This window comes from Drosophila pseudoobscura, chromosome 4 (genome assembly GCF_009870125.1).
Source record: "Drosophila pseudoobscura strain MV-25-SWS-2005 chromosome 4, UCI_Dpse_MV25, whole genome shotgun sequence".
NCBI classification, from domain to species: Eukaryota; Metazoa; Arthropoda; class Insecta; order Diptera; family Drosophilidae; genus Drosophila; species Drosophila pseudoobscura.
Genome location: NC_046681.1, coordinates 5,329,584 through 5,354,939, shown reverse-complemented (window position 1 = coordinate 5,354,939; position 25,356 = coordinate 5,329,584). Strand labels below are relative to the sequence as shown.

Here is a 25,356-nt window from a genome sequence, read left to right as displayed (position 1 = left end):
GAAACCATATTGCTTAATTTTGATGTTCCGTCAAATATAATAAGCTACATAGAACATTTAGCCATGCCCACATAATTTTATCCCATTGATGAATAAATTTTCTACCTGATTGACTACTTTTAAGTACTCTCTTTTATTAAACAAGGTTTAAAAAAAGGTCAACAAAAAAACAGTGGCAACGTAAGTGAGCATGGTTCTATGAACTGGCTCATCGTACTGTATTTTTAGTGCTACATGTAAAATTTAAATTATCGATATCAGCTGTTCTGTTCGCGCCGCCTTCTTTAAAATCTCTGAAAATGGTAAATATGATTTAAGTTTATTAATTAAATCCCTTTTTGACTTGTTTTCAATTGCAGCGTCGCAGCCTGGCTCCCAGCCAACGAGGGGGACAAAGACTTTCGTCTCGAAATGATTTTACGCCACCACTGCTCAAGAAAAACAAACGTGCTTGCCAACAGGATCTGGAACAGGAGCGACTTCGCCAGTCCGCGTTGCGGGATGCCACCAACACATCGGACTTACCACTGCCCATACGTTTCACAGCCAATACCGAGTATGAGATGGCCATTGCCAAAGTGCTGGCTAGGAAATTCAAGGTCCCCATTGACAACTATGTTCCGGACTACGGCGGGAATCGTACTCTCGGCGTGCGTCGTCGCATCGTGCGACGTCCCCTGCACGACCCTTTGGCCTGTAATGCCTTGGTTCTGTACCATGCACCCAACTACACGGACCACGAACGGATGTCGATGGAGCCTTCATCAGTTCTGGTACATGTCGTGGTGGATCCCCTCCTGAGCAACATTCTGCGTCCCCATCAGCGCGAGGGAGTCCGCTTTATGTACGAGTGTGTGGAGGGAAAGCGGGGAAACTTCAATGGCTGCATAATGGCCGATGAAATGGGCCTGGGAAAGACCCTCCAGTGCGTGGCCCTGGTGTGGACCCTGCTGAAACAAAGCGCCGAATGCAAGCCCACGATCAACAAGTGCATCATTGTCTCGCCCTCGTCGCTGGTAAAGAACTGGGAGAAGGAATTCACCAAATGGCTACACGGCCGAATGCACTGCCTGGCCATGGAAGGAGGCTCCAAGGAGAATACTGTGCGAGCCCTCGAACAGTTCTCCATGAATGCCTCCACGCGTCTCGGAACGCCTGTACTGCTCATCAGCTACGAAACCTTCAGAATCTACGCAGAGATCCTCTGCAAGTATGAGGTGGGCATGGTCATCTGCGACGAGGGCCATCGGCTGAAGAACAGCGACAACCTCACCTACCAGGCCTTGATGGGCCTCAAGACAAAGCGGCGCGTCCTGCTCTCTGGCACGCCCATACAGAACGATCTCACGGAGTACTTCAGTTTGGTTAACTTTGTCAATCCGGAGATGCTGGGCACGGCAGCGGACTTCAAGCGTAACTTTGAGAACTGCATTCTGCGGGGACAGAACGCCGACTCCACGGACAAGGAACGAGATCGGGCCTTAGAGAAAACCCAAGAGCTGATCAAGCTTGTGGATCAGTGCATCATCCGTCGCACCAACCAAATACTCACCAAATACCTGCCCGTCAAGTTTGAAATGGTTATCTGTGCCAAACTGACGCCCATACAGCTACAGCTCTATACGAATTTTCTTAAATCAGATCAAGTTCGTCGCAGTTTAGCGGGTAAAAATAGTAAGCTCTGTAGTTGTTTCACTTTAATCTCCCCACTTTCCTCATAGACTGCAAGGAGAAAGCATCTCTCACGGCTTTGGCAGACATCACAACCCTCAAGAAATTGTGCAGCCACCCAAATCTGATCTGCGAAAAGATTGCAGCAGGGGAAAAGGGCTTTGAGAACTCGCAGAATATACTGCCCATCAATTACAATCCCAAGTATGATATTGCTGGTGTTTATATGGGCTGGCTAATGACTTAGTTTTCCATTACCATTCACAGAGGAGAGATCAACCCAGAGCTGAGTGGAAAATTCAAGCTACTCGACTTTATGCTGGCCGCTATACGAGCCCATGGCAACGACAAGGTGGTCCTCATTTCAAACTATACACAGACTCTGGACCTTTTCGAGCAACTGGCACGGAAACGAAAGTATGGATTTGTGCGCCTAGACGGCACGATGTCCATCAAGAAGCGCTCGAAAGTTGTGGACAGATTCAATGACCCGGAGTCTGACTGTTTCCTCTTCATGCTGAGCAGCAAGGCGGGGGGCTGTGGATTGAATTTGATAGGAGCCAATCGCCTGTTCATGTTTGATCCGGACTGGAATCCGGCCAACGATGAGCAGGCTATGGCCAGAGTGTGGCGTGATGGCCAGAAGAAGCCCTGTTACATCTATCGTCTTGTGGCGGTAAGTTTATGAAATATGCAATTATCTAACGATTACAACTGAATGATAACTGATCAAATTCCAGAGCGGTTCCATTGAGGAGAAAATTCTGCAGAGGCAGACCCACAAGAAATCCCTGTCTAGCACGATCATTGACAACAATGAGTCTGCCGAGAAGCATTTCACGCGTGACGATCTCAAGGATTTGTTTAGTTTTGATCCAGATATCCTGTCCGATACGCACGACAAGTGAGTAGGATGAAGGAATTCTTAGTTCTTTTTAATGGCACGATCCATTTGTGTAGGCTCAAGTGCAAGCGCTGTGTTCAGAATGTCCAAATGAAGCCGCCACCGGATGACACGGACTGCACCTCGCATTTGTCACAGTGGTATCATTGCTCCAATAATCGTGGCCTGCCAGACAACATACTCGCCCAAGCCTGGACGGACAGTAAATGTGTCTCCTTTGTGTTTCATCATCGATCTCAGTCTCAGAAAATCGAAGCGACACCTGCGACGGAAACGTCAGTGGAGGCGAAGCTTGAGCCCGAACGGCGAAAGCGGCCAGCCATGCCCCTGAGCGATGACAGTGCGGATGAGGACTTTCAAGGTTTCTAGCGATTTTTTTACGTTTATTTGTTTCTCTCAATCAAACATGATTAATGTTTGCTGTAGGCTAAACTTAACCCGAAAATGTTTTCTTCCCCTCGTTCTTAACAATTAAATTATTACAATTACAATAGTTTAACATTAAAAAAAGTGGAACTGCCGCAAAATTTAAACGTGCTAGGGATAAACCATCAGTCAGGAAAATGTGTGTTGTTGTTTTGTTTAAATACTGATTCTTTTACAATGCTACCAATTAAATGTACATTTTGCGAGCACAGTATTTTGGAAAACTGAATTTTATCTATAGATGGATGGTAGTCTTTTCTATCGCGAAAGGAATCATTTCTGTAAGCAACCATTGCTAGCACGTTCTCACGTATTCTCTGCCTCCTCCCCTTCGAATGGAGCAAAATACAACATAGATTAAAGCAAAGTTTAGATTAAAATCTTGTTATATAAAGTTATATACTATATAGTTGATGTATAAGTAATAAACCATTCGCAGTGCTAACACAGTCAATAGAACACGTGGTTTGTATGCCGAGAGGCTAAGGAGCCTAAACATCAATGATCTTATGCTCCAGCTCGACCCAGACATTGCTCTTCTCAGGCGGTTTCTGCAGTGGCAGAGGCGCCTGTTGTAGCTCGGCCAAAAATTGTCCTATTGCTTGGTAGTACCTGAAATTGAAAGCAATGAAACAATTAATCAAATAGAATTAGAGGATTAGATTCGCTCCAGCCGCTCCATACCCATCCACTATCCAGGTGTCGTTGTGCGAACCCCCGGGGAACTCAAGCAGACGCTTCAGCTCACTACCACATTTGGTATACAAGGCACGCATCATACGCGGTGGCACTAGGTTATCCGCAAGGCCCGATATGAACAGAAATGGAACCGAACACTTGCTGATCTTATTCAGAGAATGATACTATGTTCGAAAGGAGTAACAATTGAGAAAGGGGTGAACATTTTAAAACTAAAAAAGAGAGCTCACCTTATTCTTATAAAGTAGATTTGGTATATACTTCACAGACGGATGCACCAGCTCCACAGCCATTTCGGGTATGCTGCTGAACGTGTTCTCCACAATGGCGCACATCAGCTTCTGGCCGTAGACGGCATCGGCGGCCACATCGACGACGACGGCGCCCCCAAGAGACCGCCCAAACAGGATCAGTTGAGAGTGATCCAGATCATGGCGTGTGTGGAGATAGTCAATGGCAGACCGAGCATCTGTGACCAAGCCGCGTTCCGTGGGTACGCCAGTGGACAGGCCATAGCCCCGATATTCCACCATCAGAATATTGCAATGAAGATGGTGATAAATGCCCCAAACCTTAAATAAGAGTAGATGAACGGAAGTCTATATGAGTGCGAGAATCAACATACATTTTGCATGCGATGCCCCATGTTACCAGCATTGCCATGGAAGTAAAGCAATGTTGGCACCAATTTGCAACGCTCCTCGGGTTGGCTTATCCAAAAGGCATGCAACGTAACACCGTCGGGCGTGTTGATGCTGACTGTAATGTGTGGTAAGTTGTGCATGGTCGGGATGGGTATGTAAATGCGAGAGTTGGTAGGTAGGTCAGGATGGTACAGCAGCAGGTCTTGGGCGTAGTAGAATATCACTGCAACAAAACAACTGCTAGTGGATGATGTTCGCTTTAAATTAATTGCATATTTATACTCACACAGTAGAATAGAAGCAAACAGCAAAAAAGTCATGTAACCCCCGTAAAAGTAGTAGAATATAAAGCATAACAAGAACCCTGCGACTATTCCGACACCCACGCCTCGAGACTTGGGCAGAGCTATGCCCACTTCTTTCATATTGCGTTTTTATCCAGATATGCTACATGTCACAATGTCATGTCATAAAGAAATTAATTGATTAATTAAATACAAATTAATTAATTAATTAATGGCTAGTAACACAGCTGACTGGCACTCTAATATACATCGATATATCGATGCGTTATGCGATAGCTTATGGAAAATAGTTTTGAATTCCAGGGCTTCTATATATACATGGGCAATATAATTTGTACGATAGTTTTAAAGTCGATATTCCCGCAAAACATTTTTTTCCAATTTCCAATTATGCCTGAGGGTATTATATTCTCTTATAACATTTATGTTATATCCAGTGATTTTACCAATTACCGGAGACTCCACCGGGACCCTTAACATTAAATGTGGAAGGTATTTTTCAAGTGAATTGTCTTTTTTTTGTATGTTTGAATTGCGTCCACGCTCTTCGATTTCTATAATTCACTCCACGTTTTCAAATAATTTTCACGTTTCACATTTTCTAACGGCTCCAGCTCCCCCAGATGTCACAATACACAGACGAGCCTCCCTGGACTTTCGCTAGATGGCGCGTCGCCCTCAGCACTGGCCAACTATCGCTCAGGAGGGACTGGAACAAATAAATCATTTGCAGCTTGATCATTATCAGCAACAAATGCCTCTACAGAAGTGGAGGAAAATATCGCGATACTATAATCATTGGGCTACTAAATGGTATAGCTGTAAATTAATTTAATTGGACTTTATGCGATAAATTCTATATGATATGCATGCAACTTTGAAATCGCAATTTTGCCAGCCCTTAAACAAAATGGCGAATTTTTGAAACTTATTCAGCAATCGGCTAAAAATATATGTTTAGTCCTGAGAGTTCTAGTAATTAGTAATATTACTAGTAAAAATAGACTGAATATAAAAACTGATCTATATGAAAATCAAATTATCGGTATATTTCGTGATATTTCTTAGGCTGAGGACGATACACCATATCGATAAGTCTGTTTGCCAACCCTTAAAACAAAATGGCGTCAGAAAGAAAGACGAAGACGACGTGATATTTTGTGTGTTGAAAAAACTGCATTTAAGAACAAGTGGCTTGTTTCAAGGACCACATAAACATTTGCCCAGCTAACGTATGAAAGTGTATTGCATGTATTTAATGAGCTCTACACGGCAACTCTGTGTGCTACCACAAAAATATAATGAGCCAGGTAAGTAGGCCTTGAAAAAGTAGTGACAGTGAACGTCGGTGTGTGTTTGAAAAGTGGGAAATAAAAATATGGATTTGGTATGTTATTCTCAGCAAGGCGGTTTAAATCAGTGTCAATCCGGTCGCCTAGTGAGTATTAACAAAAACAAAAGCGATATTTTTGAAATATATGCTCCGTGCTGTGGGTGTGGCTACACGCCTAGCCTGGGAGACAGCCCCCGTGGGAGCCCCTCGTTCCGAGACACCCTCACTTTGCTGGCGATTTGTGTAGCTGCAAGTGGGGCATTTGTCTAAAATGCAGTTTTTAACCATTATACCGATAATGTTTCACAGTTTTGACAATGCCAAACTATCCTCGGGGCCTTGACGTGGCAGTGAGAGTGGAATTTAAGCGAATCCATTGGGTACCCATTTTCGCAAATTTTGTTTAAATTTGACCATTTCGGTTTGTTTTCGTCGAATCCAGCTATGAAAATCCTTCAAAATGTGTGCATTTTATTGTTTTTCGCTGTAAATTGAAAATTTTCATCGATTACGTAATCAAAAATTCTTGGGTGCAAAGTTTTCCCAACTGGATTTCCGACCATATTCCTTGGGTTTTTAGCCCGCCAAATAGTTGCCGGTAAACAAAATCCTCGCACTTTCCTCAAATTCGATCGAAAAATTGATTGTAAACGCTTTTTACTGGAATAAAACCCATTTGTCGGTCATTTTGGAGGTTTCTTTTGGGAAAGATCGCGCCAGGAGACCCAAAACCCGTTAGTTTTACAAGGATTTCCGCGTTCTTCCTCCCAGGATTATTTTGTGTTGGTGACTCGCGTTTTTGCTGTGAAGTACTCTCAAGATTTCTCCTTAAGCCTTCAAGGAACCCTCACTGTTTGTTGCTATTTTTACTGCATTTCTTTCAATTCGCCCGTCTGGGCATTCTGAAGATTTCTGGACAGGATTAGCCCTATTAAAGCAAGTAGAATGCCTTATACCCGTCCTGTGTTCACACGGTTTCGGCTAGATTTAGGCTATATCTAGCTGAATAAACAACAATTCTTAAGAACTGTATGCAGTTTTGATACTTATTTGCCATTCCAAGCTTGGGGCCAAGATCTGGAGAGGATTTGATGGTCAGAAGAGCGCAAGTTGGACTTTGAACTGTAGCTGGAGAGCTGGCTACGGACTAGAAGTGGAGTCTGATGCGCAGCTTGCGAACTTCTAATTGATTAATGTGCAATTTTTAAAGAAATTCAACTGGCCAGAGCAGTTCTGGGCAGGATTAGCGGTGGTAATCACTTCCTAGTCTGCAGTTCCTTAAGGCTTCGCTTGAATGTTATCTGAATGTGTCGTGTCGGTTGATTTTTAAATTATTTTGGGCTCTGTTCCTGCTTGTCTTTAGGCACTCAATGAATCGGCGAATAGTATTGGCTCAGACGAACAAGATGACCCCCGTGATGAGGCAAACGGCACGGATAACAGTGGCAGTGGCAGCGGCAGTGGCTCCTCCGGATCCGACTCTGATTCGGATAGTTCGTCGGGAAATTCCAGCGATGGACGAAGCTCTCCGGAGCCGAATGTCAAACCATCAAGCACATCGGTGGCGGGTTTTCCACCAACAGCAGCAGCTGCACAGGCGGACAGTAAAACGAATGGCTTCACAGATGATCAGGAGGAGAGTTCCAGTGGCGGATCAAGTGGCAGCGACTCCGATTCGGAGCCGGAGGAAACCAGAACAGGAGCAGACCATACAGCAACAGGCGGCAAGCTCAGCGCGAACACGAGCACGAGCACCACCAACAGCAGCAGCAGTTCATCAAAGCAGCAGCAGGACGAGGAGGAAGACGAAGATGACGACGACGATGACGACAAAGAGACTGAAACTGTACAGCAACAGAAGGAGCAAGAGCCGGCGGCTGACAGTGAAGCCTCCGCCGATGATGATGCCAGTGATAGTTCTCCAAATGCATCGCCCACATCCTCAAGCAGCAGCAGCGTAAGTCGGGGCTCGAACACACGGAATGTTCCTTCTGCAGTTTCTTGAATATTTCTTTTGGGCTTAATCCGCACAGGAGGATGAGGAGGAGGACTATAGACCCAAACGAACGCGCCAGGCGCGCAAGCCCCCAACCGCCGCACCCGATAAATCGAAGCGAGCGCCGCCACACAAGAAGAAAAAGAAAACGTACGATTTTTCCTGGATTCGGGCTCTATTTTGGGAGCCCTTTTTGTAATACTTTTGTTTGTCCTTTTAGCTGGGACTCGGACGAAAGCGATGAGAGTGACGAGAGCGATGAAGAGTCATCCGCCCCTAAGCGCAAGCCGGCGCCAGCCACTACCTCTAGGAATAAACCAGTGCCACAGCAGCAACAGCGACGTCGGGTGAAGTCCTTTAGCTCCGATGACAGCGACGATGATGATGCCAGCAAGCGGTACAATAATTGGCAGCTGCATTCTTTGCAACATTGATTAAATGCTTCCTTCTTTTGTGCAGCTGCGCCACGCGTAGGACTGGAGCCGCGGTAAGCTACAAGGAGGCATCTGAAGATGAGGCCACGGACTCGGAGGATCTGCTGGAGTGCGAATACGACGAGATCCAGGCGGCGGCATCGGCGGCCGCTGCCGTGGAGGACGAGAAATGTGAGACCATCGAGCGAATCCTGGCACAGCGGATGGGCAGGAGGGGCTGTACGGGCAATAAGACCACGATATATGCCATCGAAGATCCCCATGCGAAAGTGGAAGAGGTGGAAAAGGTGGCAGAGGCGGAGGAAGATTTACCAAAGGAGGAGGAGGAGCAATATCTGATCAAGTGGAAGGGCTGGTCGTATATCCACAACACATGGGAGTCGGAGCGTACGCTGCGCGACATGAAGGCCAAGGGCATGAAGAAGTTGGACAACTTCATCAAGAAGGAACAGGAGACTGCCTACTGGCGCCGCTATGCGGGACCCGAAGACATCGACTACTTTGAGTGCCAGCAGGAGCTGCAGCACGAGCTGCTCAAGTCTTACAACAACGTGGACAGGATCATTGCGAAGGGATCCAAGCCAGATGTCGGTACCGATGAGTTCCTATGCAAATGGCAATCGTTGCCCTATGCCGAGGCTACCTGGGAGGATGCCACGCTGGTGCTGCGCAAGTGGCAGCGCTGTGCCGAGCAGTTCCATGACAGGGAGTCTTCCAAGTGCACACCCTCGCGTCACTGCCGTGTCCTCAAGTATCGCCCCAAATTCTCGCGCATCAAGAATCAGCCCGACTACCTGGTGGCGGGTTTGGTGCTCAGGGACTATCAGATGGACGGACTCAACTGGCTGCTGCACTCGTGGTGCAAAGAGAACTCCGTCATTCTGGCCGATGAGATGGGCTTGGGCAAGACAATACAGACGATATGCTTCCTCTACTCCCTGTTCAAGGTGCACCACCTGTACGGGCCCTTCCTCTGTGTGGTACCGCTTAGCACAATGACTGCCTGGCAGCGGGAGTTCGACCTGTGGGCGCCGGACATGAACGTGGTCACCTATCTGGGGGACATCAAGTCGCGCGAGATGATCCAGCAGTACGAATGGCAATTCGAGGGCTCCAAAAGACTGAAATTCAACTGCATCCTGACCACATATGAGATTGTCCTTAAGGACAAGCAGTTTCTGGGCACCCTGCAGTGGGCAGCGTTGCTGGTGGATGAGGCGCATCGCCTCAAGAACGACGACTCGCTGCTGTATAAGTCGCTCAAGGAATTCGACACAAATCATCGACTGCTAATCACGGGCACGCCCCTGCAGAACTCTCTGAAGGAGCTGTGGGCCCTGCTGCACTTCATAATGCCCGAGAAGTTCGACACGTGGGACAACTTTGAGCTGCAGCACGGCAATGCCGAGGACAAGGGCTACACCCGACTGCACCAGCAGCTGGAGCCGTATATCCTGAGGCGGGTGAAGAAGGATGTGGAAAAGTCGCTGCCAGCCAAAGTGGAACAGATTCTGAGGGTCGAGATGACCTCGTTGCAGAAGCAATACTACAAATGGATTCTGACCAAGAACTTTGATGCGTTGCGGAAGGGCAAGAAGGGCTCCACCTCCACCTTCCTGAACATAGTCATTGAGCTAAAGAAGTGCTGCAATCACGCGGCCTTGATCAGGCCCTCGGAATTTGAGCTGATGGGCCTGCAGCAGGACGAGGCTCTGCAGACGCTGCTCAAAGGCTCGGGCAAGCTGGTTTTGTTGGACAAGCTGCTCTGCCGACTGAAGGAGACGGGCCATCGGGTACTCATATTCTCGCAGATGGTTCGAATGCTGGACGTCCTGGCCGACTACCTCCAGAAGCGACACTTTCCCTTTCAGCGCCTCGATGGCAGCATTAAGGGGGAGATGCGTCGCCAGGCGCTCGACCATTTCAATGCCGAGGGCAGCCAAGACTTTTGCTTTCTGCTGTCCACCAGGGCCGGTGGCCTCGGCATTAATCTGGCCACAGCCGACACAGTCATAATTTTCGACTCGGACTGGAATCCCCAAAATGATCTGCAAGCCCAGGCACGAGCCCATCGCATTGGCCAAAAGAATCAAGTGAATATATATCGCCTGGTCACGGCCAGATCCGTTGAGGAGCAGATTGTGGAGAGGGCCAAGCAGAAGATGGTCTTGGACCACCTAGTCATCCAGCGGATGGACACCACGGGTCGCACGGTGCTGGATAAAAGTGGCAACGGCCACTCCTCGAACTCCAATCCGTTCAACAAGGATGATCTCTCCGCCATACTGAAGTTTGGCGCCGAGGAACTGTTCAAGGACGAGCCGGAGCACGACGAACATGAACTGGTCTGCGACATTGATGAGATCCTGCGGCGGGCTGAGACCCGGAACGATGATCCGGAGATGCCGGGCGATGATCTTCTGTCCGCCTTCAAGGTGGCTAGCATAGCAGCCTTCGAGGAGGAGCCGAGTGAATCGAACAAACAAGATGTGGACGCCGGCGACGATGCGGAGGACGACAGCAAGGACTGGGATGACATTATTCCCGAGGGCTTTCGCAAGGTCATCGAGGATCAGGAGAAGGCCAAAGAAATTGAGGATCTCTATCTACCGCCTAGAAGAAAGACGGCGGCGGCCAATCAAAGCGAGTCCAAGCGTGGAGCCGGCGGCAAGGCCGGGCGGTCCAAGCAGGCGGACGACTCTGGCGACTCCGAGTACGAGCTGGGCTCCGATGCCAGTGGGGATGAGGGTCGTCCCCGCAAGCGTGGACGTCCCACAATGAAGGAGAAAATCACTGGCTTCACCGATGCTGAGCTGCGTCGCTTCATTCGCAGCTACAAGAAGTTTCCCGCCCCCCTACACCGCCTGGAGGCCATTGCGTGCGATGCAGAGCTGCAGGAGAAGCCCCTCACAGAGCTGAAGAGACTCGGCGAAATGCTGCACGACCGGTGCGTCCAGTTCCTAGACGAGCATAAGGAGGAAGAAATTAAGACTGTGCAGGACGACACGCCGGGGGCAAAGCAGCGGCGCGCACGGGCCACCTACTCTGTGAAGCTCGGGGGCGTCTCCTTCAATGCCAAGAAACTGCTGACATCTGAGCAAGAGCTGCAGCCCCTTAGCGAGATCATACCCAGTGGGGCGGCGGAGAGGCAGCAGTGGACATTCAACATCAAGACGCGGGCGCCAGTTTTCGATGTGGAATGGGGCAACGAGGAGGACACCAAACTGCTGTGCGGCATTTATCAGTATGGGATCGGGTCGTGGGAGCAAATGAAGCTGGATCCCACCCTGAAACTTACCGACAAGATCCTGCTGAACGACACCCGCAAGCCGCAGGCCAAGCAACTTCAGACCCGAGCCGAGTACTTGCTCAAGATCATCAAGAAGAATGTGGAGCTGACGAAGAAGGGCGGTCAGAAGCGCCAACGACGGCCCAGAGCTGCACGAATCAACGCAGAGTCAAAGGCCGGCAACAACTCCAACAACCATAGCGCCACATCTGGCGCTATGGCCGAGAGCAAGACGTTGGGCGAGGCCGAGGAAACTGTTGACGGGGGTCGGGGGGCACTGGATAATAGTTCCAGCCACTTGGATCCCTCCTCCACAGCTTCGCCGCACCTGACTCCAGCCTCTGAAGTGAGCGGCGGCGGCACTGCCCAAAGGACTAAAAAGTCTAAGGCCAGGTCGAAGAAAACTAGCGCCTCGGACAATAATGGCAACAAGCCCATGCACTTTACGGCCAATAACGAGCCGCGGGCCTTGGAGGTCCTGGGCGATTTAGATCCCAGCATTTTCAACGAATGCAAGGAGAAGATGCGTCCAGTCAAGAAGGCCTTAAAAGCCCTGGATCAACCCGATTTGAGTCTGTCCGATCAGGATCAGCTGCAACACACGAGGGACTGCCTGCTACAGATCGGAAGGCAGATTGATGTGTGTCTGCAGCCGTATGGCGAGTCGGAGAAAAAGGAGTGGCGCAGCAATCTGTGGTACTTTGTGTCCAAGTTCACGGAGCTGGATGCCAAGCATCTGTTCAAGATCTACAAGCATGCCCTCAAGCAACAGCTCAGTCGGGAGTCGGGTGGCAAGGGAAAGAGCAGGGCTGGCTCCAAGGAGGATTCGGTCAGTCCCAGCAAGATCCGACGCAATGGTCTTCCAGCGGAAAAGGACAAAGACAGGGAGCGAGACAAGAGCGGCAAGAAGAAGCGGAAAGACAAGGACAAGGAACGTGCGGGCCAGTCGCGTTACTCGGATGGCGGTACCCCGTCTTCGGGTCGCTTTGTCAACGACTCACCACTCAAAAGAAAGCGGGATGAGAACGATGTGGACGGCGGTAGCAGTGCGGGCGGCATCGTGGCCATTGTTGGCGGCGGCATCAGCGACCATCTCAAGTCAATGTCCTTCAAGCGTCTAAACATGGAGCGTCACGAGGAGCGTAAGAAGCATCACCGCAGCAGCGAATACTATGGCAGCAGTGGAGCTGCTCCGACGGGCAGCTGCTACGAAGGCAGCAGCAGTGCTCGCAGAGCGGGCCTGAACTCTCCATCCACGCCGAACAGCCGCAGTGCTCGTAGTGGAGGTGGTTACGAGGCACTGCCTGCTCCGTCGGGCTATACGCCGGAACTGGAGCGTTGGCACGCCAGAGAACGGTAACGCCCACTTAGCGGAAAAAAACTTCAATTTGAGAGTTTTTCTAACTGAAATGTCCCCCCTATCGCAGGTATAGCTTGGAGTATAAGCGCGATCGCTATGAAGTCGGTTATCCTCGCAGCGGCGGACCTCCCGGGGGCTACCATCGGGATCACCGCGAACGTGATCGCGACCGTCGGCCCGATAAGCGAAGGTATGCCACGCCTAACCCCACTAGCCTTGCACGGACCATACGGACTTAAATTTTATTCGCTTATCTTTGCAGATATCCTCCTCACCTGCCGCCGCACGCCTACCCGAGTCACTATCTGCCGACCAATTATTATATGCCGAATGGGATCGTGCCCGCTTTACCTCACCCGCCAGGATACCGCAGCGATCCGCGTGGGTATCCCATGATGCCACGCGACTATCCTGCCGATTATCGACGCAGCGACTACGAGCGACGTACGCAGACGTGAAAAGCGCCAAAGCGGCGTCCACTGTACATAAAACTAAAACTACGAGTAGATTTAAGCAATTGTGGACACAACACAAACCAATCATATAAGAAAAAGCCTGAATACAATACAGGCACAGGTAGCATACGGTAGCGTACGGATATGTAAGAGTAATGCCTATCTATCAGTTTATCTATTTAGTTTATATATAACCAACCGAACCTATCGTCACATCTGATCGCACAGTGCATCATCCACATTGTCATGTCATTCATGGGGCAGTACCAATAATTCTGTGTAATCATAGGCTTTAATTGTATTATATTTTATTTTATTAATTGTATTTCTATATTATTCTACTGTGTACAGCTGATAATGAAAGCTTGCTTTAAAGTCCGCTGTGGTATGGTGTGGTGTGCGCCCTTTAAGCAACAAACCAAGTCTTTTGAAAGCTTTTAAACAACAAATAATTAATTCTCACTATATTTATATACACATATATATGTACTATAAACAAAAGCAATTTGACAGGAAGCGTTGAAGGAATCACGATCGTTAAGTTTTAAGTGAAGTAAGAAAAAAATAAGGATTTGTTTTATGTCTATAATGCATTGCACCTTTTATATACAATACCATATAGAGATACTGATTGAATAATTGAATGAGACGGAAAATGTAATTTAGTTAACTTTAAAGCTATTAATATTAATAATGTATTAATACACAAATTACGTTGTAGTTGTCTGAGAAATCGATTATCATGTACATCAATAAATTATAAACTATATACATAACCATATACAATTCACTGACTTGCTAAACCGATGTTCAAACCAAAGCATTTATTCCCATTTTTATCCATATATACAAACATACGTACTGATCGATATTTTCCGCACAAAAGAACATGCAAGAAGCTAGATGATTGAAGTCCCTAGCGGTAGTAAAGTTTAAAAAATGGTGCTCTCGCGGAAAACAGAAAGAGAAAAGCTGTTGCCGAGAAACCTTCCGTTTTCGATGACGCACCAAATGCAGAGAAAGTCGAAGTGAGATCGTCTCGAAATGTTCCGATTTAAACGAGAGTATTAATGGATTATCTCAACGTAGGAGACCAGCTTAGGCTCTCTTCTCCGGACGTGTGTATGGAAGATATGTTTAAAGCATACGCATGCAATTTGTACAAACTTATGGATGAATCCTTCACGAAACGTACTAAAGGCGAAGATCTCAAACAACTGTTGCTGATCGCTGGCAAGGATCCGGTAAGCAATTTGAATGGCGAGCAGTATCTGTGTCTCATGGGGAGACATTGCACGTATCTTCGGACGCAACTCTGGACTTTCAACTGTATAGCAGGTATTGCAGAGGATTGCATGCTCTTGATCAACTGGAATCTTTGGAATTGGGTGACTGTGATGGATTGGATGCCAAAAGCTTGGCGGATTTCTGCCAAACGATGAATCAATAATCAATCAATACTTTAATATTGAAACATCAGTAAGAGCCATTTTGAAATTCTGGTGGCTGGATCGTCTGACCTTAAATTTCTACCGCTTTGTTCGTTTGTTAAAATATAAATTCAAATCCAAACGGATAGTGTGACCCTACACAGCGACCGAATTGGGAGCACATTGTGCATACGATGCAACTCTGCGTAAAACAGCTGTGAGCAGCCGACTGACCTGACCCACGAAACCTAAATTAAATTCGATCCAATCTTTCTATTTCCTACGATGGACGCTGAACTTGAGGGATCGGAATTGGGAACCAAAGATTATTGGGAATCGAGCTATACGCGTGAAATTGGAAACTATAAAAGCCACGGAGACGTTGGTGAGATATGGTTTGACGAGGATTCGCAGCAACGTGTTGTCGTCTGGCTTCTAAAGCAAGAGCAGATCGACAAGCAAACTGCACGTGTGCTGGATTTGGGTTGCGGCAATGGGATGTTTCTCGTGGCCCTGGCAAACGAAGGTTACGCCCAACTAACGGGTGTTGACTATTCGCCAAAGGCAATCGAGTTGGCCAGAAGTATTGCCCAGGACCATGATCTGAACATCAGCTATAGTGTGGCGGACTTGACTCTACCACAGACGGACTTAGGAAAATACAATGTTGTGCATGACAAAGGCACCTATGATGCCGTGAGCCTCTGTCCCGACAACTCCAAGGAGAAACGCTCACTATATCTTGCGACAGTGGAGAACTTGCTGCATGACAGCGACAGTCTATTTATTATTACATCTTGCAATTGGACAGAGGACGAGTTGGTTCTGAGCTTTGCTGACAAATTTATTAAGTACCACACTATTCCAACTCCGACATTTAAATTTGGTGGCAAGGTAGGCAGTGTAGTAACATCTGCAGTATTTAAGAAACGCTAAAACTGTATGCTTCGCACATTTATACTCCATCAAATCGCATAGAATTTCTGCGCCCAATATTTGCTTATATGTACAGTTGTGTTACGCAGCTGGACCTTAGCAATGATCCATAGATTATAGCTTCCAATGTGGTACAGTGGGCAATGCAAACAACAAACAATAATAGCGATTTACTTTACTGCTGCACCACTGGCTATAATCACTAACCATACAGTATATACTGTAAAGTAAATCGCTATTATTGTTTGTTGTTTGCATTGCCCACTGTACCACATTGGAAGCACATATGTAGCTCCCGCACTGCAGCTCCTTTTTTTATCTTCCCTTCTCAGTAGCTCAACATATACTTTGATTATATTAAGTAAGAACTCGCAAATTCTGAATCCACAGCTACATATTAATAATTAATTTCATCAATCCCATTAAAATATATGTTTAAAAAATTAAAAAATTTGTTTTTCTACAAATATACATGCCATGCCTTATACAATATTCAAACCCATAGATGCTATTATTTACGTCGATCGGGTGAGCCAAGTGGAATGATTTGGCTGAATGGAATAGCTTGCTCCTCAGCAAAGGCTCTGAAATCCATGCCGTAATGTTGGATAAGCGCAGTGACCATGGCCACATCCGCCTCCGCTTGGTGGGCATTAGTTGGTGGCTGATTGAATTTTCTTTCATACAGTGATCCCAAATTGTACTTGCCTCTTGGTGGCCAACGTTTTTTTTTTGCACACTGCAGGCCGCTAAATAGTTGACGACGAGAACTCAGTGTTCGCTTAACTGGTGACGACGCCTCCAATTCATCATCCTCGCTCTCTGAAATTTGTCTACGCTTTGACGCAGCTTCTGTGGGGGTCAGAATTGGGCGTTTTGGGGTGGTTTCATTTAACATCCGCCAGTCAGGTTCCTTAATGGGTTCAGCTTCCTCCGCTTCTTCCACTTTCACGGACAAGCTTTGGGGTAATTTCATAAGACCATCTTCTCGGGACTGTTTGTCATCAATCTCCAAAAAGGCACGAAGTGAGTCAACGCAAGACAAAGTAGGGGAAAATTCCAGATTTAATTTAGCAAACACTTTCCTTACAATAGGAAAATCAAAATGCCAGCCATTGTGAGCCACTAAACAAACCGGAGATGGCAAATGCTTCAAAAAGTTAAGGATCATTTGAGCAGAGTTCTCGTCTAACTTCGATTCGCGTTCCAGTATGTAGTTATTGAGGCCTGGAATATGAGATAATACGGTGAATCATCACTGCAATAGGACGCACTTGTGAAATGACAAACCTGTAAATCTTTCTGCATCCGGATGCACCATCATAGACGGCTGAAATAGTACATTCAACTTATGCACTACGCGGGGTAGTGGGGGTACAGGCACCTTATTTTCCCCGGATCCTTTCGTACTATTTTGCTTCAGGAGAGCTGCTTCAAACGCATAAATACACAGCTCCGTGATGCCCACTCGATTGTTGTTGTTCGCAGGTAAATTGGTAGTCTCCAAATCCAGTACGGCGAATGTGGAAATTTTATGCTGATCTTCGTACTGCTCCCCATCATTGGAATTGCTCGGCGCCATCGTAAGTACGACTCGATGACGCCAACGTCAATTTAATCTTTCTTTCAATTTTTTCTTTGTTTCAGAAATGGTGTGACCAGGTCTGTAGTTTAAGAATAAACTAAATTTTGTAAACGGCAATTTGAAAACGAGTCAAATTTAAATTGTTTAAATTGACGCGCTTTATGTTTTTTTTTAACTTTTGAGATTTGAAATATGGCAGACATTGAAAGTTTTAGCACAGAAAACTGATTTATGAGCTTTTTAAGCGATCCGTTAATTTGTATATAATTCAAAATTACTTTGACTAATTTTTCACAAATTATACTCCTAATATATGTATAATATCAACGATTCATCTGAACTAATGTGTAAAAAAAAAAATCGCAATACTGAGTAGTTCAATGGTAGATAACCAAACAATTTGTTGCGCACTCCGGCGCTGGAATTGGCAACATTTCACCGATCTGAGTCAGATCTCGACTACTCGAGGGGCCAGTTGGTTGTATCTGTATACTCTGTGCAAAATGTGTTGTATTGCTTTATTATTTCTATTGGGTCTTTTCTCGCATATATCGCTGGCTAAAAGTTTGGTGAGTATATCAACGTAAGAGATGTGATAGAGAGCGAAAATATCCAATTAACATATTCACAGATGGAAACAGATCCTGGCTGCACCGACGTCTGCCTAAAATCCTTAAAATCAGTCTTGGATCAGCAGCTTATGATGCAACTGCAGATGAAAAACATTGAAAATAATTTAAGGACCCAACAGAATTGGGTTGAAAATCTAATGAATCATGAAGACAAACTGGAGAACAGACAAAAACTAGAGGCAATCGAATCCAGACTAAAAAAAAATGAGGATATATCATCGACGCAATTGGAAAGATTGGACAGTGTAGAACATAAATTACTTGAACGTCAAAGAATGGATGATTCGGGACAGAAAGGGCTGTTGGAAATGATCGAAAAAGAGAAACAACACTTGTCAGAACAGCAGGAAAAAAACGATTCCGAAATGGGCAGATGTAGCGAAAGACTGAGTGGACTAGAGAAACAGATCATAGAGCAGCACGAGAGGGCTGCTTTGTGCGAAAGCTCATCTACCGAGAGACTTGAAAAATTAGAAGACAAACAGCGACAGCTGGCTTTGGGTGCACAGCAGATGCTTGAGAGACTAGGCCAAATAGAAAAGCAGATCGCAGTCGAACATGCGAAGGGGCAACTCGAAAGGCTAGAGCAAGAGTTGACGCGACGAGGCAAAAACGCTGCTTATTTAGACAAATATCGGGATAGACTAACTGTAATGGAGAAAGAGTTCTTAGGGCAAGCAGCAACGGGTTCTTCTAACGAAACCTCAGTTACGAAGAAGTTCGACAACCTAGAACAACAATTGTCTGTCCAGCAATCGAAACATATATCTGAAGACGCCGCGACAAGGGAGAGAATAGACAAATTAGAGAAAGACTTTACATACAAACAGCAAAAGATAGAGTCGGAGGCAAGTATGTCGGCAAAGGTGCTGAACGGGGTAAAGAATCAATTAACAGACCATCAAACGATGCTTGAAAATGAGGCAAAGAAACTGTCGGACTCACAGATAAAACTGTCCAAGCTCCAGGATCAATTGACGAATCAACAGAAAAAAGTTTCTAACCACGAGATAGCCATTAAGGAGTCAGAGTCCAAACTAAAAACACTGTGGAAGAACAGATTCGTCACGGTTCAGAAAAATGGCTATGAAGGCAGTAAGCTGGTAGATGTGGTAAACGGGCTCAAAAATCAGTTTGCAGGCCATCAAACGAAACTTGAAAATGATGACAAGAAACTGTTGGACTCACAGGCAAAACTGTCCAAGCTCCAGGATCAATTGAAGAATCAACAGAACAAAATGTCTGCCCACGAGGCAGCTATTAAGGAGTCCGAGTCAAAAATAAAAACACTGTGGAAGAACCGGCTCGTAATGTTTCAGAAACTCGGCTCAAAATATTATTATTTCGAGAGGACAGAGAAACTAAACTGGACTGATGCTCGGGATAGATGTCAAGAGCTGGGCAGCCACCTGGCTAGCCTGCAAGATCAGCAGGAGTTCGATATAGTGACAAAAGATTTATACGACGTTTTCTACTACTGGGTGGATGTCAATGATATTGAAACAGAAGGTGTGTACATGTCTAGTACTACTGGGAAGAAGGCAAATTTCTTGAAATGGAGACAAACCCCAGATGACTGGAACGACAAGGAAGATTGCGTAGAGCTGGCCTATGAGAGTAAGGCAAATGCAATGGGCATGAACGATATACATTGTTCAGAAAAACACATGTACATATGTGAAAAGTAGTCGGATGGGGAGAGGGAGGTGGTAAAATTGCTTTACCTTAGCTCTAAGTGTACCAAATGTTTTCACTTTTCACTTAAGAGCGCCTAACGAAGCTCAAATAAGAAATCATCAAAAAAGTAGTTGTTTCTTTCTTTTTTTTAATTTTATTACCACGAGAACGATTGTTAATAGACTTGTAACATTTAGATACAGATAAGCTGTAAAAACAAAGAAATCCACTCGTAAAACGTTTTTTGTGCTGGTTAATACTTGAAGGATTTAAAATCCTTTCGTGTCAGGAGCTACAAGAAATAAAAGAGTATGTTGGTGGTTTCATGGCACACGGATGTCACGAGAGAGGTTGATTTAATGATCGCCCCCAGACTTGGCATCTTCCGATTTGGAATTTTCCTGGGCACGTTTGAACGAATAATGCATGTAGTCACTGCGCGTGGCTGCCTCGTACTCCTGCACGAGGCTATCAACTGTCTCACGGGACTCATCCAGCTCGTTGAGATCATCTTTGAAGATGTCTTCGCGTCGGAATTGATCTAGAAAAGCGCCTCGTTTACGTAGCTTGTCATATTGGTTCAGGGCCCGCTCAAATAGCGAATTGATGCTAGTATGGTTGGCCAACATCAGGCCAGACACACGATGGTTGCTTTGAACGTAGGGCGAAGAGCGGGACAGGGCCACCTGGATTGAGGTTGGTCCCCAGGGTATAAACTGGGCCATCTTTCGATCACGAATGCGCTGCAGCGACTTGTGCACTTGGCTGGGATCCACCTCGCCCTGGATGATGTTAAGTATAGATATGTAGCAATGATGGTTTGTCTTGTCAGGGCCAGTGGACACCATCATGTTCTTAGGCTGTAGCAGACGACGCATTACATCTAAGACGGTCGTTTTGCGAATGTTGACCGTTTGCTGATTGTTCACATCCGAGGCGCTGGTCAGAGGCGTGTACCCCGTCATCAGAAAATGCAACTGGGGTGTGGGTATCAAGGACGCCATAAGCCCGATGAGATTGTTGTTCATATACGACGGGTACCGCAACGTGGTTGTGCTTACGCTCATAATGGTTGACACTAGATTGTTGATTTGCGAGAAACTGGGATTCTGGATATGCAAACGATCGCAAGCTATGCGATTGAGGGCTGTATTGTCCAGGACGACCACACTGTCCGCAGCACTGGTTAGACGTCTCAGTGTCAGCAATGAATTGTACGGCTGAACAACAACATCGCTTATCTCATCCTGATTGGGAAACACACTGAACGTCTGTATGAGCTTCTTGGGATAACGATCTGCCAGCCGTTCCATGATAAAGGACCCCATGCCAGAGCCAGTACCACCTGCAATGGAATGACAGAGTATGAATCCTTCAAGGGAATCACTACCGTCGGCTTCTCTGTCGATTATGTCAAATATTTCCTCTTGCAACTTTTCACCCTGACTATAGCCAGACGCCCAATTATTGCCAGCCCCGCCACCATGCTTCGATAAATACACGTTCTCTGGATTGTAGAGCTGCGGGAAATGAACTCATTTAGCTTTTGAATTTGTAATCTATTTAATCCATATTTTACCTTTGCATATGAAGAGCCCATTATTGTATTGATCACCCTGGGCTCCAGGTCAAGAAGCACCGCACGCGGTATGTAGTGGTCGTCATCAGCCTGATAGAAGAATACATCTTTGCGGTCCATGCCTTCGGTAGCGAAGTCCTCTAGAACGCCGCTTGGCGAAATCCCATGTTCCATGCACAAACGTTTCCAAAACTCGAACCCAACTGCCCGATGAGTTTATTTAATTGGCATGTACACAAATATGCGTAATTGATACTCACTTTGATTGCCGCATTGGCCCAGCTGCAAAGTAATTATTTCGCTTGGCATTTTTATATGCAAAAGCAACGACAAAGCCGCTGTATCCTTCCTTCTATAAAATGTCCGGCTGTATCCACGCCAAGCCTAAGTTATGTGGCCGTATAGGAAATTTGTTGCCCTGGCAATTTAACTACAGCATGCACAAACGCACAAGTAAGGACATTGAGACAATTATTTAAACAATTCGCACAGCCGCGGTGCCAGAGAAAATATTTTTTAGTAAGTAGTGTTGGGTAACGATAGTGTAAGGGTTAAGGTAACGAAATCGCGCGGGTCGGTTAATATATGTAATACGGGTTTCAGATAACTGATGGCCTTAAAGCAACCTTTACACCGAAATGCTTATATTGATTTTAAGTCAAATAATTGCTCTTGGGAAAATTTTGTGGAGTTCAATATAATGAATTAACTATATTTCTCCATTCTGCAGAACTGCGAATCTCATATTTGTGACCTCACACAGTTCACCCTGTGTCACCTCACATTCATATTCGTCAGTATATTACGGTATATTTTGAAACTGAGACGGTATATTTATGAGGGTCTGACCGTATATTCTATTGCCGGCTTCTTGCAGAATAGTGGCGTCGTTGCCCGCGCAGAGTTTTTTTGTGTCCGCACACAAACAAGAAATAAATTTTTTTCCTTAAAAATCGACCATAAATATTCATAATATAATAAAATGCCCCGCTCCAAGGCCACAAAAAAACCAGTAGAGGAGGCGCTAGAGCTCCCTGATGCTACAACAAATGGAAGTGTCGTTAAAGAAAAAGCCGGTACTACAGATGCTGATGCCAAAGTTCTGACGAAGGGGAAGCCACGCGCAAAAAAAACATCGAAGAAAACTGCAGCCGAAAACCCAGAGCCAGACCACGATGAAAACTCGCAGCAGTACAAGGAGGAAGAGGAGAACGCCGAAAAAGTGCCAAAGGCTTCGAAAGGGCGTCCTCCGAAGAATGCAAATGAAGAACCGGCCCCAAAATCTAGCGGAGCAGTCAGTTCTCGGGCCAAAAAGGAAAAACAGCCTGCTGCTGAAAAATTGGAAGAACCAGCAACGTCCAAGGGACGTGCCAAGAGAGGAAAAGCGGCAGCTGTCGAGGAATCGGCTCCGAAGGAAACAAAAGCCCGGGGACGTAAGAGGAAGGACCCTTCAGAAGACGCTAATGCGGTGGTAGAAGAAGCAGAACCGCCAAAACAACGAACAAAAAAAGAACAACCACCCTTGATCGCACCAGAGCCAGCGCAGAAGGGAAAGGAAAATAAAGCTGAGACACAAGCCAAACGGCCCCGAGTTAACAAGCGTCTGGCAGATTCGGAAATAGCCGAGGTTCTTGAGGAAGAAGAATTGGCTCAAGAGCCGCCAAAGGCTACTAATAAGCGAACTAAGAAAGCGAAAGCTGGTGAAAACGGTGTCCGAGCTGAGCCTGTGCCAGTAGGGGACTCGAAGACTTCTGAGCTCACGGAGGAAGCAACAGCAGATGCTGTCCCCACGAAGGCCACCAACAAGAGAACTAAAAAATCAAAAGAAACCGAACCTGTGCTGCCATCTGAGCCTATGCAGGCAGCAAAGCCAACTAAGCAGAGAGCCAAAAGGGAAGTCAGGGAGGAACCCGAACCAGCAACCAGCAAAAAACGGGCTCAGAAGGCCACCGCTAAAAAGGAGAACGAGGAGTTAGCAGAGCCTGCAGAAAGCAAGCCAGGTTGGCGGGAATGAAATATAATACATAATTGCACACATTTCTAACCAGATTTAACTATTTTCCAGTTCGCGGTCGAAAAAAAGCCGCCACCGCCACCAAATCTGAAGCTGCTGAAGATGATGCGGTTGATGGGTCGAAAAGTATGTTGGTGGAGCCCACCGGGTGCGGTGCCGGTGCAGTATTGAAAAGCTTGCACAACGTGCTCAACTTTTGTTTTCCAGCATCCAAGACCAAAAAAGTGGAGAAGGCAGGAGAAGCCAAAGTAAACTTGGATAAAGCTGACTTTGCCCTGCCAGCCGAAAAGGTATTCAATTTTAAAATCTCTAGCTGGAACGTAGCTGGGCTAAGGGCATGGCTCAAGAAGGACGGTCTTCAGAGTTTGGCTCTCGAGGAGCCAGACATATTTTGTCTGCAAGTAAGTCCGCACTGAACGCCTTTAGCAGGACATTATTAATCACATCACCATTTTTGTTGAAGGAAACAAAGTGCTCAAATGATCAACTGCCCGAAGAACTGACACACGTGCCGGGCTATCATCCGTACTGGTTGTGCATGCCAGGTGGCTATGCTGGGGTGGCCATATACAGCAAAATTATGCCCATTAATGTCGAGTACGGCATTGGAAACGAGGAGTTTGATGATGTGGGACGCATGATAACAGCGGAGTATGAAAAGTTCTATTTGATAAATGTCTATGTCCCCAATTCGGGTCGCAAGCTGGTTAACTTGGAGGCTCGCATGCGCTGGGAGAAACTTTTCCATTCCTATGTGCAGAAGCTCGACGCTTTGAAGGCGGTCGTCATCTGTGGGGACATGAATGTGTCCCATAACGAAATCGATTTGGAAAATCCCAAGACGAACACCAAAAATGCTGGCTTCACCAAAGAGGAGCGCGATAAGATGACTGAGCTGCTTGGGCTAGGATTCGTGGATACATTCAGGCACTTGTATCCCGACAAAAAGGGAGCCTACACATACTGGACTTACATGTCCAACGCACGCGCTCGCAATGTAGGGTGGCGTCTCGACTACTGCATTGTCTCCGAACGATTTGTCCCGCGGGTAGTAGACCATGTGATCCGAAAGCAGCTCCTTGGAAGCGATCATTGCCCAATTACTGTATTCCTAAATATTTAGACTTAAAGCTAAACTAATTTTTTTGTATAGTGGCAAACTTTTTTCCACTTAATTTTTTGTTTGTTTTTATTTGTAGTAATAGGCATTACGACCTCTTTTCCTCATATAATTATACCGTCTGTCCTATTTTGTTACATGCGGCATACACGTTTGTATACATTCTGTTGTAGATCGACCAGTTTCGGTATTTAAATAAAATTACACAAAAACTTCCTTTTACAAAAAAAGTGCATTTAAAAGTAAATTAAAAAAAAAAGTAGCCCAATAATCCTCCTATCGATGCGAAAATTTCTAAACAGCAGAGAACGCTGGCGTTGACTGAATTTGTACAAAAAACGGTGGGGCTATTCATTGTTTGAACCATTAAATTGTTTAGCTCAAACGTTTTGTTTTTAGATGCTCCTGTTTTTACAAATTTTTGGTATCGATATGTTTTTTCATTTTCTCATCGCCTCTGGCAAACAAAAAAATTTATAAAATTTCATTTATTTTTTGAACCAAAAAGACAGCAGAATGTGCGCAAGGTAAGACGGTTCAGACATCTTAGATGCAACCCCTGGGTATTTACTATATGGTTTACAAACTGTGAAAGTAACTAAAAGCGCTAGCATATGCTGAAAGGCAATGATAACTAAACTTTTTGCACCACTAGACTCCTATGCTTATCCTATGTAAAAAAAAAAAACAGACTTTTGCCCAAAACTCAATAACTCAACCCAGTGTAAAAGATGGTTATTTATAATTCATTAATTTCATGTTTTAGTGTTTACAAAAACTACAAAGTTTCTTTTTTACTTCGATATATATTATAAAACAATTTGCTGAACCATCCATGGAACCGTAAACTGTGATTCAATGCATGAC

General features: G+C 45.9%; 8 protein-coding genes and 1 long non-coding RNA gene across 11 annotated transcripts; 6 read left to right on the top strand and 3 right to left on the bottom strand.

Annotated features, from left to right (window-relative positions):
- The first annotated feature begins 188 nt into the window (after positions 1-188).
- On the top strand, positions 189-3,215 carry okr (DNA repair and recombination protein RAD54-like okr). The gene is made up of 6 exons (XM_001356107.4): positions 189-302; positions 360-1,665; positions 1,722-1,875; positions 1,939-2,347; positions 2,412-2,575; positions 2,632-3,215. The coding sequence occupies exons 1-6, from the start codon at positions 300-302 to the stop codon at positions 2,942-2,944; spliced, it is 2,349 nt and encodes a 782-aa protein (XP_001356143.3). The 5' UTR covers positions 189-299; the 3' UTR covers positions 2,945-3,215.
- On the bottom strand, positions 3,081-4,941 carry Bem46 (abhydrolase domain containing 13-like protein Bem46). Its single transcript, XM_001356109.4, has 5 exons — positions 4,631-4,941; positions 4,326-4,567; positions 3,931-4,272; positions 3,686-3,864; positions 3,081-3,613 (listed from the first exon to the last, which is right to left on the bottom strand). The coding sequence occupies exons 1-5, from the start codon at positions 4,767-4,769 to the stop codon at positions 3,493-3,495; spliced, it is 1,023 nt and encodes a 340-aa protein (XP_001356145.1). The 5' UTR covers positions 4,770-4,941; the 3' UTR covers positions 3,081-3,492.
- An 803-nt stretch (positions 4,942-5,744) lies between these two features.
- Chd1 (chromodomain-helicase-DNA-binding protein 1) lies at positions 5,745-14,292 on the top strand. 2 transcript variants are annotated; one of them, XM_001356108.4, is made up of 7 exons: positions 5,745-5,959; positions 7,346-7,939; positions 8,016-8,128; positions 8,199-8,375; positions 8,438-13,057; positions 13,129-13,251; positions 13,324-14,292. In XM_001356108.4, the coding sequence occupies exons 1-7, from the start codon at positions 5,951-5,953 to the stop codon at positions 13,517-13,519; spliced, it is 5,832 nt and encodes a 1,943-aa protein (XP_001356144.3). In that variant the 5' UTR covers positions 5,745-5,950; the 3' UTR covers positions 13,520-14,292. The 2 variants fall into 2 exon arrangements, with proteins under 2 accessions (XP_001356144.3, XP_033235900.1); XM_033380009.1 differs by lacking the exon at positions 5,745-5,959 and adding an exon at positions 6,013-6,087.
- Positions 6,094-6,668, top strand: LOC26532736 (uncharacterized). The gene is made up of 2 exons (XR_001451391.2): positions 6,094-6,235; positions 6,292-6,668. It is a non-coding gene; the product is annotated as an uncharacterized lncRNA (long non-coding RNA).
- An 829-nt stretch (positions 14,293-15,121) lies between the features above and the next one.
- On the top strand, positions 15,122-16,005 carry LOC4816560 (EEF1A lysine methyltransferase 2). Its single transcript, XM_001356110.4, has one exon. It carries the CDS (start codon positions 15,232-15,234, stop codon positions 15,880-15,882), a length of 651 nt encoding a protein of 216 aa, XP_001356146.1. The 5' UTR covers positions 15,122-15,231; the 3' UTR covers positions 15,883-16,005.
- Positions 16,006-16,258: 253 nt separating this feature from the next.
- LOC4816453 (uncharacterized) lies at positions 16,259-17,587 on the bottom strand. Its single transcript, XM_001356111.4, has 2 exons — positions 17,173-17,587; positions 16,259-17,109 (listed from the first exon to the last, which is right to left on the bottom strand). The coding sequence occupies exons 1-2, from the start codon at positions 17,462-17,464 to the stop codon at positions 16,394-16,396; spliced, it is 1,008 nt and encodes a 335-aa protein (XP_001356147.2). The 5' UTR covers positions 17,465-17,587; the 3' UTR covers positions 16,259-16,393.
- Positions 17,588-17,685: 98 nt separating this feature from the next.
- On the top strand, positions 17,686-19,906 carry LOC6902644 (uncharacterized). The gene is made up of 2 exons (XM_015181249.2): positions 17,686-18,036; positions 18,099-19,906. The coding sequence occupies exons 1-2, from the start codon at positions 17,848-17,850 to the stop codon at positions 19,785-19,787; spliced, it is 1,878 nt and encodes a 625-aa protein (XP_015036735.2). The 5' UTR covers positions 17,686-17,847; the 3' UTR covers positions 19,788-19,906.
- A 1-nt stretch (position 19,907) lies between these two features.
- On the bottom strand, positions 19,908-22,022 carry gammaTub23C (gamma-Tubulin at 23C). Its single transcript, XM_001356112.4, has 3 exons — positions 21,616-22,022; positions 21,356-21,558; positions 19,908-21,296 (listed from the first exon to the last, which is right to left on the bottom strand). The coding sequence occupies exons 1-3, from the start codon at positions 21,662-21,664 to the stop codon at positions 20,133-20,135; spliced, it is 1,416 nt and encodes a 471-aa protein (XP_001356148.3). The 5' UTR covers positions 21,665-22,022; the 3' UTR covers positions 19,908-20,132.
- A 175-nt stretch (positions 22,023-22,197) lies between these two features.
- Positions 22,198-24,711, top strand: Rrp1 (Recombination repair protein 1). Of its 2 annotated transcripts, XM_001356113.4 has the most exons (4): positions 22,199-23,355; positions 23,421-23,495; positions 23,577-23,770; positions 23,833-24,711. In XM_001356113.4, the coding sequence occupies exons 1-4, from the start codon at positions 22,338-22,340 to the stop codon at positions 24,490-24,492; spliced, it is 1,947 nt and encodes a 648-aa protein (XP_001356149.3). In that variant the 5' UTR covers positions 22,199-22,337; the 3' UTR covers positions 24,493-24,711. The 2 variants fall into 2 exon arrangements, with proteins under 2 accessions (XP_003736152.2, XP_001356149.3); XM_003736104.3 differs by having other exon boundaries at positions 22,198-23,355; positions 23,421-23,770.
- The last annotated feature ends 645 nt before the right edge of the window (positions 24,712-25,356 follow it).

Excerpts from the sequence above, each read along its gene's own strand:
- LOC4816560 (XM_001356110.4), top strand. The coding sequence starts at position 15,232 with ATGGACGCTGAACTTGAGGGATCGGAATTGGGAACCAAAGATTATTGG.
- okr (XM_001356107.4), top strand. Across the intron at positions 1,666-1,721 it reads AGTTCGTCGCAGTTTAGCGG|ACTGCAAGGAGAAAGCATCT; the intron begins GTAAAAATAGTA and ends CTTTCCTCATAG. Across the intron at positions 1,876-1,938 it reads CCCATCAATTACAATCCCAA|AGGAGAGATCAACCCAGAGC; the intron begins GTATGATATTGC and ends TACCATTCACAG.
- LOC6902644 (XM_015181249.2), top strand. The coding sequence starts at position 17,848 with ATGGTAGATAACCAAACAATTTGTTGCGCACTCCGGCGCTGGAATTGG. Across the intron at positions 18,037-18,098 it reads TATCGCTGGCTAAAAGTTTG|ATGGAAACAGATCCTGGCTG; the intron begins GTGAGTATATCA and ends ACATATTCACAG.
- LOC4816453 (XM_001356111.4), bottom strand. The coding sequence starts at position 17,464 with ATGGCGCCGAGCAATTCCAATGATGGGGAGCAGTACGAAGATCAGCAT. Across the intron at positions 17,110-17,172 it reads GGATGCAGAAAGATTTACAG|GCCTCAATAACTACATACTG; the intron begins GTTTGTCATTTC and ends CTCATATTCCAG.
- Chd1 (XM_033380009.1), top strand. The coding sequence starts at position 6,028 with ATGGATTTGGTATGTTATTCTCAGCAAGGCGGTTTAAATCAGTGTCAA. Across the intron at positions 7,940-8,015 it reads CATCCTCAAGCAGCAGCAGC|GAGGATGAGGAGGAGGACTA; the intron begins GTAAGTCGGGGC and ends TAATCCGCACAG. Across the intron at positions 8,376-8,437 it reads GATGATGATGCCAGCAAGCG|CTGCGCCACGCGTAGGACTG; the intron begins GTACAATAATTG and ends TCTTTTGTGCAG.
- Rrp1 (XM_003736104.3), top strand. The coding sequence starts at position 22,338 with ATGCCCCGCTCCAAGGCCACAAAAAAACCAGTAGAGGAGGCGCTAGAG. Across the intron at positions 23,356-23,420 it reads GCCTGCAGAAAGCAAGCCAG|TTCGCGGTCGAAAAAAAGCC; the intron begins GTTGGCGGGAAT and ends ACTATTTTCCAG. Across the intron at positions 23,771-23,832 it reads CAGACATATTTTGTCTGCAA|GAAACAAAGTGCTCAAATGA; the intron begins GTAAGTCCGCAC and ends TTTTTGTTGAAG.
- gammaTub23C (XM_001356112.4), bottom strand. The coding sequence starts at position 21,664 with ATGCCAAGCGAAATAATTACTTTGCAGCTGGGCCAATGCGGCAATCAA. Across the intron at positions 21,559-21,615 it reads GGGCCAATGCGGCAATCAAA|TTGGGTTCGAGTTTTGGAAA; the intron begins GTGAGTATCAAT and ends CTCATCGGGCAG. Across the intron at positions 21,297-21,355 it reads TGGGCTCTTCATATGCAAAG|CTCTACAATCCAGAGAACGT; the intron begins GTAAAATATGGA and ends CATTTCCCGCAG.
- Bem46 (XM_001356109.4), bottom strand. The coding sequence starts at position 4,769 with ATGAAAGAAGTGGGCATAGCTCTGCCCAAGTCTCGAGGCGTGGGTGTC. Across the intron at positions 4,273-4,325 it reads TGGGGCATCGCATGCAAAAT|GTTTGGGGCATTTATCACCA; the intron begins GTATGTTGATTC and ends CTCTTATTTAAG. Across the intron at positions 3,865-3,930 it reads ATCTACTTTATAAGAATAAG|TATCATTCTCTGAATAAGAT; the intron begins GTGAGCTCTCTT and ends TTTCGAACATAG.